This window comes from Mus caroli, chromosome 9 (assembly GCF_900094665.2).
Source record: "Mus caroli chromosome 9, CAROLI_EIJ_v1.1, whole genome shotgun sequence".
In the NCBI taxonomy this organism is placed as follows: domain Eukaryota; kingdom Metazoa; phylum Chordata; class Mammalia; order Rodentia; family Muridae; genus Mus; species Mus caroli.
Window position 1 is genome coordinate 115,915,023 of NC_034578.1, and position 9,286 is coordinate 115,924,308.

At 46.8% G+C, this 9,286-nt stretch overlaps 1 protein-coding gene across 1 annotated transcript in view; it reads left to right on the forward strand.

Annotated features, from left to right (window-relative positions):
- Positions 1-9,207: 9,207 nt before the first annotated feature.
- The window catches only part of LOC110302454 (interleukin-1 receptor-associated kinase-like 2), a 6,274-nt gene continuing 6,195 nt past the window's right edge, over positions 9,208-9,286 (forward strand). Inside the window, 1 exon segment of the mRNA XM_021173251.1 lies at positions 9,208-9,251. Within this exon segment, the coding sequence (XP_021028910.1) occupies positions 9,208-9,251 (44 nt within the window).

A 9,286-nucleotide genomic window follows, 5' to 3' on the forward strand; every position in this document is an offset into this window, starting at 1 on the left:
GCTGTGCACCTGGATGCCGCTGTGCACCTGGATGCCGCTGTGCACCTGGATGCCGCTGTGCACCTGGATGCCGCTGTGCACCTGGATGCCGCTGTGCACATGGATGCTGCTGTGCACCTGGATGCCGCTGTGCACCTGGATGCTGCTGTGCACCTGGATACTGCCTGGCATTCACATTCTCAGCTTCCTGCTTCTTTCTATAGGAACCTGGTGGGAGGAAGGCAATGCTCCAGGCAGCTGGTAGACAAACAGCCTCGCTTCCTCAACACTTCGGTTTTCTGTCTCTTACATGGTACCCCACGGATTAGAGCTCACCGCTTCCTTCTTAGTAACTCAGTCTTTGCCTACCTCTGACTCATGCTGACCTTCTTATAAAAGGATTTGGGGAATGGCTTTTCCCATGACTACTTGCACTCAAATCCTAGGCTCATTGTGTACTTTAGGAGGAACCCACGGAACCCACGGAACCCACATGGAGACATAATCTAAACCTTGGTGGTAACAACACTCACAAGCTCACCTTATTAGACACAAGATGTCAAACTCAAAAAACTAGGGCTCAAAGCCAACCAGTGGCCAGATAGCTAAACTCCAGTGTAGATGTGGAATACATAAAGGTCAGAACCAGGTGGGGCCTCAGGGTCCTGGAGAGGCTGTGTCGCCTCTGGGTGTGGCTGCTAATGTGCTGGGGAGGCTGCTTAAACAACATAAGGCCGATATTTCTAGGTCATCTGATATAGAGAGGTTCGAGTCCTGCCACTCTAAAAAACTGGCTTCCCATAGGTTTTTTTTTTTTTTTAAGATTATTTATTTACTATATGTAAGTACACTGTAGCTATCTTCAGACACTCCAGAAGAGGGAGTCAGATCTTGTTAGGGATGGTTGTGAGCCACCATGTGGTTGCTGGGATTTGAACTCAGGACCTTCAGAAGAACAGTCGGTGCTCTTAACTGCTGAGCCATCTCTCCAGTCCCTTCCCCTAGTTTTTAAAATCAACTTAAAACACTGTGAAGCTGGATTTAAAACCCATCATAGACCAGAGTCTCTTCACAGTCTCCATCCCCGGAGTCCCTCAAGTAAAGGAGAGAGCAAACCCCCTGTCACAGGGGGATGGCTTTTCACATGGGCAGGAGGCACTTGACACTCAGGTAAATGTGCTCTGAATGCTGAAGGGGCTCTCTTTTTGCGAAAAGACAACGTTTCAGGCTGGGCATGGTGGTGTGTGTCTGTAACCCAGCACTTAGGAACCTGGAGTGGAAGGGTTTGGAACTCAAAGCTGTCTTGGGCTTCAGAGCAAAGCCCTGTTTCTGCAAACAACTGGGTAAGGGTGACAGGAGATGACATTCATTCAGCATTTTTATTTTCTTTTATTTTAGAAGAATCGGGAGTAAAACACGAGTTCCCTATGACCTCACTACTAGAGAGAAGCCCTAAGCCTTCGACCTGGGACTGTTGTGTGTATACTGGGGTTTATGTGAGTTGTTTGTTTTGGTTTATGGGTTATTTTTTTTTAATGTTGTTTACTTGAGAGAAAGAACTCATTATGTAGCTCTTGCTGTTGTAGAACTTGCTGTGTAGATAATTCTGGTCTCAGGGACAGAGCACCACCTGAGGGCTCAGATTAAAGGCACGGCTGCCATGCCTGGCTCATAAATGCATTTACTTATTCTTTATTTCATAACCTATTGTGGATATTAACCCGGAATTTGGATATCCTCTTACGACATATTCATTACAATTATGTCATATTTTCCTAAGATGTCTGCACCCATACGTACCTGTCAGCGACATGTTTTTCTTAGCATGACAAAGACTCTCATCTGTGTTTCCTTGTGTTGTAGCTCAGTTGACAGAGAGCCTGCCCAGCATCCACAAAGTCTGGCTTGGCTCCCCTATACTGTATAAGCCTGGCCTGGGTGACAGACCTGTGAGTCCAGCACTTGGGGGTAGTATCAGAATTCTGGGTCATTCTTTACTACATAGTTCAAGACAAGCCTTAGACACATGAGACTGTCTCAAAAAGAATACAGCATCTTTGTTGCCCCTCCCCTAACCAGTCTTCTTGTCGCCGCCATCACAGTCAACAGATGGTGGCTCGGGCGATGCTGAGTAACTCCTATGACTTTATGAGCATAGCTAGCCCTCTTTCTTGTCATCCTCGGAGCCAAATGATCATGTGAGAAAGCCCATGCTGTACAGAAAGCCACCCGTAGATGCTCTAAACAACAGACCCACTTCAGCCCTTACCTAACGACAGTACCTGTCAGTGTATGACTGATTAATCCCCCAGATAAAGACAACTTAGAAACCCTCCAGCTGGGGTCCCAGATGCTCTAGAGAACAAACAGCCACCTACCAGCTCCTGACAAGATTCCACAAGAGACAGCGATTACAATTGCAGATCAAAGTACTATTACATTCCAAGAATATTGCAAAATCCTGCTTCCTTGGCTTCAGGGTGCATGAGTGTGCATGTGTGTCTGTGTCTGCATGCAGGTATATGCACCCAAGCACATGCATACAAAGGACAGAGAAGGCCCCAAGGGTCTTCCTGCCTCCACCTCCCATAGTGCATCATGTGACCATGCCAGGCTTTTTATGTGGACTGTATGGATTTGAACTCAGATCCTCACTCATCCACTGAACAAGTCTGTGGTCTTCCCTAGGTCCTTGGCAATCTTTTCTGGCCAAATAATAGCAATACATTTGAGCCATGTTATCAGCTGAGACTTTTTCAAAAGTGCATAGAGTTCGTTAGGAATAGACAGGGGATAAACCTTGGGCTCTGCAGTGGTGTCTGGACGCTGGAGAGAGCCACATCTACCAGGAAACCATGCTTTCTAAAATGGGAGCACGTCTGATGAAATTAGGACAATTACAGCCGTTAATCAAGGAACTGAAGGCACGGAACTGAATAATAGAAGGCTGAGACTTCCAGGCCCGCTCTGTGAGTAATCTACCAGGATGCCTGGCGGTTGGGCAGTACTTGAATGGTGCTGGTCCTAATCTGATAGCTGTCTCTCTTTTAAGATGACTTTGCCATGGGCAATGCAGTTCCCTTGACTCCTTTGACAGAGGCTTTGTGGATCCAGCCATTACTCTGTTCCCAGTTTGCTACTGTAGTCTAAATTTCAGGACACTGGGCTCTTGGAATCCTGTCCAAAACCTGCAATTGGGTTTGGCCAAAGGAAAGCACCAACAAGGAGAGAGAAAAGAGTCAGGCTGCCGTATGGCTCCCTCCCTGCCTGTGGACATCTGGCTTCTGCTGGTGTCTCCTTGTCAGACTGGAGACTTTATGAAGAGGCATCTTTGCTGACCTTGCTGACAGATTCTGGCCACTGCTCTTCCTCACTCCTCCTTGCCTGTTAGTGGTACTGTTCATGAAAAAGTCCACTCTGGGAATGTTCCGAGGATCTCCTTTGTGCTGTTGGGAGGTGGCAGGACCTTTAAGAGGTGGAGCCTAAGGTCACATCACTATATGTGACCTCAAAAGGAAATATGGATCTGCTCTCTCTCTCTCTCTCTCTGTCTCTACATCTCTGTCTCTCTCTGTCGCTCTCTCTCTCTCTCTCTCTCTCTCTCTCTCTCTCTCTCCTTCTCTGAACTTCCCACCCTATCAGAGTGAGCTAACTGACCATGAACGGAACCCTCTAAACTGTAAGCTAAAATAACCTGTCCTCTTTTAAGTTGATTTACCAGTGTGAGTAGCACAACCTCCTTTCATTAGTTTTTTTGAATTTTCCTGTACCTTTACCTGCATCTTTGTAAAAAGAGGGTTTGTATCAATTATCCAGAGTGAGAGTTACATCAATATATAGTGTATATATATATATATTGATAAATATATATTGATAGATATATATGTATTAATAGTGTACATCAATATGTATTACACTGTAGCTGTCTTCAGACACACCAGAAGAGGGCATCAGTTCCCATTACAGATGGTTGTGATCCACCATGTGGTCTCTGGGAATTGAACTTCCAGGACCTCTGAAAGAGCAGTCAGTGTTCTAAACTGCTAAGCCATCTCTCCAGCCCCCAATTCTCCAAATATTAAGAAAATAAAACTTAAAAAGTTGTTTGTCAGGAGAAACACACACTCTAGAAGGATGGCTCAGCTGTTCGAGCTGGCTGCTCTTCCAGAGGATAGAGGAATCAAAGTTCAATTCCCAGTACCCACATGGAAGTTCACAGCTGTCTGTAACTCCAGTTCCAGGTCTGACACCCTCTTGTGGCATTCTCGGGTACTGCATGTGTGCAAAACAACACAAAAGAGAAAACAATACCTATGTATTATTAGAAGCATATATATTACAGATATGGAAACATTTTTAAAGGAATATCAATCACATGAAACTACAACAATAACTTCGAAAATCTTGGGAAACTGTTGGGAGCCAACTCTTAGCAGAAAGCGGCTCTCATCTCTGCAGCCATCTCGGGCTATTTACCCACAGGTGGTCCTTTTCCACCCTGATGAAAGGCTTTTTTTCCTAGCATGATGTTTTTTCAAGAAGCCCACCTCAACTGAACATATTCTGATAACATCTGGTAACATCTTCTATGTATCCTGGGCCTGTGGTTAAGTGTCTCCAGCTGCACTCCCCAGCAAGTGCATATATAGCCATAGTTGCCTTTCAGTAAACAAGATTTGAGACATGAGACTCAAGACTTGAAACTTGATCCTTGATCTGGCAGACGGTCTCATTTCTATTCTTCATGTCCTTGCCCCTCAGTCCCCACTCTCTCTCTCTCTTGCAGACCTCGTTGACTGACCCACAGGCTGGGCCAAGGAACTACATCAATTCTGCAGGCAATGTGGAAACAAGACATAACCAGAGCTGGGAGGACAATCTAAGGTTTATGGAAGCACTTGGGGTGAAACAACCAGATAGGCCGGAGACACCACGTCAATGGGCACTGTCCTGCTCCTTTATGAGCCTGCATGAAACAGATACCCACCGTGACCAATGAGACTCGGAGACTGACTGATGGACTCTCCTTAGGAGTGTGGATGATCCCTACCTCCTACTAAATTGAATCTAGCGGTGGATTGAAAGAATAGTGTACATTATGGGCTTACTCCACAATGGAAAGGTGATTCAGGAGGAGGATATTGTAAGACCCCTGAAGCTGGGCCTGCGCTCAAGTCCCGGGATGAGCTGGCCAGCACCCCAATGACTCAAGAGAAAACCACACCTGATGCAAAGTGCAAGAGGTTTTATTATCAGCTAGCTGAGGACGAACTCCTTCCACCTCGCAGGGCAGGGGAGTTCAACCCTGAGCGGTAACAGTAGGGGGCTTTTAACAGCTAGCTGAGGAATTGGGAGGAGTTGGAAGGAGAGTTGGGAGGAGTTGGGAGGAGAGTTGGGAGGAGAGTTGGGAGGAGAGTTGGCTACAGCTCCTTTCTGGTGGTGGTGAGGGAGTGAGCTGCAGCTCCTCTCTGGTGTCTATCTCTGTGGTCCTTGTAGGTCTTCCTACAATTATCACATCTCTGGCCGTAAATCACAGAAACAAAAAGGCTTTTTGCTGGCTATAGAGAACAAAGAGCTTCTTTCTGGCTGTACTTTTAGAGATCAGGGAAAACAAGCTTGGGAAACATCCAGGGGCTTTACCTTCCAGGGAGAAACACTCTAAGTCGGGGGTGGGGGGGGGTGTCTCACAATACCTGTTGCTATAATTCAGTGCATTAGGACACTAAAGAGAAGAGAAACATGCCCTGTCCTTATCTCCCTGGATGCTGGAGAAGCATGAGCTGAACCCAACACCCTTTCCTTCATGAAGCTAACAGCACCGCTCCTAGCAAAAGAGGGATTAAGAGAATTTCCCTTTTCCTCATCATAAATGACTTCTAGAGCCTACAAAAAGAGGGGCCAGCTGCCCGATGTGGTGGTTCAGGCCTTTAGTCCCAGCACTCCAGAGGCAAAGGCAGACCCTCTCTGACTTCAAGGGCAGCTGCGAATTCCACTGGATGAGACTTAAAACCACTACCATAATTTTGAGCCAAATCTGAAGCAAGCTTTAATTAAATGCTGGCCAGGATGATGGACTCTGGCCAGGTCCATTCTGGGGTGACAAGGCACATTTTTCAGAAACTTTAAAAGGCAAGGCATAAGGTTATGTATCCCACCAGGTTCAGTCAGGGGCAAGCACGTATCCTGCGGTGCCTCCTGCCTACAGGTGATCAAGTACATCCTGGTGCAGTTGGGTCTAAAGCACATGGCTTGTTACCTTGCCTAAACAAAATCCTCTAGAAAAGTATCTCTTTAGGCCTGGGGCTTACAGGCTACAGGCATTTTTATTTTGTGGATCTCTTAGGCACAGTAATTAAAACTCAAAACATAACTTTGGCTCTTGCACAGCCTGGTCTACAAAGTGAGACCCTGTCTCAAGGAAGAGGAGTTAGCCCTGATGCGGACCTCAGAGAAGCATAGCCTCATCATTTGAATGTTTAGCTGATGTTTTAGTGGATAGTGTTCCGTGACCAAAATTTCTGAGCCCTGTAGAAGGAGGTGCTGGAGAAATGGCTCAGTGGTTAAACGAGGAGGGTTCTGCTCTTGCAGAAGACCCAGGTTCAATTCCCAGCACCCATGTTGGGGAGCTCACCACCGTCTGTGACTCCAGCTCTCGGGGATCTGATGTCCTTTTCTGACTCCCTGATGCCCACACATGTGGCAAACAGACAGACAGACACGCGCGCGCGCGCACACACACACACACACACACAGAGAGAGAGAGAGAGAGAGAGAGAGAGAGAGAGAGAGAGGAATAAAAATATTTTAAAAAGGTGTGGTGGCATACACCTTTAATCCCAGCATTTAGGAGAGAGAGGTAGGCAGATCTCTACAAATTCAAGGCCATCCTGGTCTACATAACTAGTTCCAGGCCATTCCAGGTTACATCATAAGACTCTATCAAAACAAAACAAAAAAAATAATCCCAGCCAGGCAGTGGTGGCCTCCCAGCACATGGAAGGCAGAGGCAGGTGGATTTCTGAGTTCACAGAATGAGTTCCAGGACAGCCAGAGCTATACAGAGAAACCTTGTCTCGAAACAAACAAACAAACAAACAAACAAATGTCGAGAGAGACAGAGAGAGAGAATGTGTTTTAAATCTAAATATCAGCAAAAATAATTTCTCCTGGTCCCTTGTCCACCCCCAGAGCTGCTCTCCCAGGGGACAAACAGCAACATTAGATGGAGCAAGTGACATTTCTGAGCTAGTCATGCATTCCCACATTTGTGGACATGTGTGTTTTTGCAGTGGTTGTCAGCACTGGCTCCTCTCCTAGCCAAACACGGCTCTATAGAGAATCCTGCAGGACACTGTGTGTGGCTGTAGTGCCAGCACCTGGGAGACTGAAACAGGAGAGGACCCTGAGTTCAAGGCCAGTCTGGGCTACAGAAAGACATGGGTGGATGGGGGCTTCTCATTCTTTTCTTCCGGGCAGTGGTGGGCACACCTTTAATCCCAGCACTTGGGAGGCAGAGGCAGGTGAATTTTTGAGTTCGAGGCCAGCCTGGTCTACAGAGTGAGTTCCAGAACAGCCAGGGCTACACAGAGAAACCCTGTCTTGAAAAAAAAAACAAAAAAAAAACAAAAACAAAAACCAAAAACCAAAACCAGAGTCATTCTTTTCTTCCTGACCTGAAGCCGGTGTGTTAGACTATAGCACAATGTGTTTAGGTATGCCAAGAGGTAAATTCTTCCGAAACTTTGCCTGTAACATGACTGTTGTTAGTAACGTTAAAACGCACTATTCTGTGTTCGTGGGCTGTTTATGTGGGACCCTGTAGTCAAAAGTTTGGCCTTGTGGAAGACCTGAAGGTAAGAGCCACACTGTTACTCAGGAGGCTGAGGCAGGAGGGCCACAAGTTCAAGGCTCGTGTGGGCTGCCTAACTCTTTAGCAGAGGGACCTTTTCTCGAAGTAAAAAGCAAAATGAGGGTTGGGGTGTGGCTTGGTGCCACAGCTCCTGCTGGCCTGAGGAAGGCCCTGGGTTCCATTCTTAGTTCTGAAACAAGCAAGCAAGCAAGCAAGCAAATAAATAAATAAAAATAAAAACAAAACAAAATAAAATAAAAGAGAGAGAGAGAAGAGAGAGGGGCTGCCCTCAGCTTCACGAAGGCAATCAACTATCTCATACGTCACAGAGGGGCCTCCGTTTGAGATAGAAGCATTCTAGATGATTATGACAAGGCCACTCATACCCAACAGGCTGAAGTTGGGATGGTCACACCAGCCAAAGGGACAAGGTGAACAGAGGGAACCCTCACTCTTTGTTGCTGCATAAGCCAGTCTCACTGACCTGTACGCTTTCCGGGATTCTCCCATCTCACTGTAGGAGAAATGAGGTTACAGATGTGTGCTACCACATCTGGTTTTATGTGGCTTCTGGGAAATCAGAGTTCAAGTCCTGAACAGGAAAGATAAGTCGTGTCCAGTTCCAAGCCTTATGACTCGGTCAAGTTCTTAGGTTAGCTAACATCATGAAAAATAAATATTACCTTGCCAAGTGGGGTGTGGCGGTGCTTGCTTGCCTGTGGGAAGCAAGCAGTGGGGAGGCTGAGGCAGGAGGAGTCAGTTCATGGCCAGCCTGTTCCAAGTTCCAAGCCAGTTGGGGGTACATAGCAAGATCCTGAATTAAGGCATGCCTCTCTCTGCCTGTGCCAGGAGGCCAGTGCTGACACGTGGTGTTTGATGGTCTAGTGAGCATATGGCAGAGTTTAACAGAACCTGAAACTGCTTCTCTGTGGGTGTATCAAATGGCATGACCTTCATAGAGGTCAAAGGTGAAGGCTCCCCTTGACCCGTGTGCAGTGAATCAGGGCAGTGTTGAAGGGCTGACTTCTGGCCCTGGGTTCTCCGGTCTGTAGTCTCTTCTGCCCTTACACACTCGAAGTGAACCCCGAGTCCTGAGGAGAGTTTGCAGCACTGGATCAAACTCACTACCGTGATTAATGACAGATCAGGCCGCCCCCACAGGGCACCTTGTCTTTCCCATTACCTGTAATTAACCTTTGGGTAAACAGCAGGCAGAGTTTCCATGAGTTTCACAAGAGTCTATGGTCAAGTTTAAGGTCACATCAGGCTTGACTGTATCTTGCTATCTCTAAAATACAAGCAAATTAAATTCTGGATCCCATGCCTCAAAAACAGAGAAGTTATAGTAACATAAGCCTCTTGATTGTTAACTTATCGGCATGATTCTCCTTTGTCAGGAACAGCTGCAGAAAGCCGGCCTATGGTCTCAAGAAATGGGAGTCTGCGGACTTCCCACAA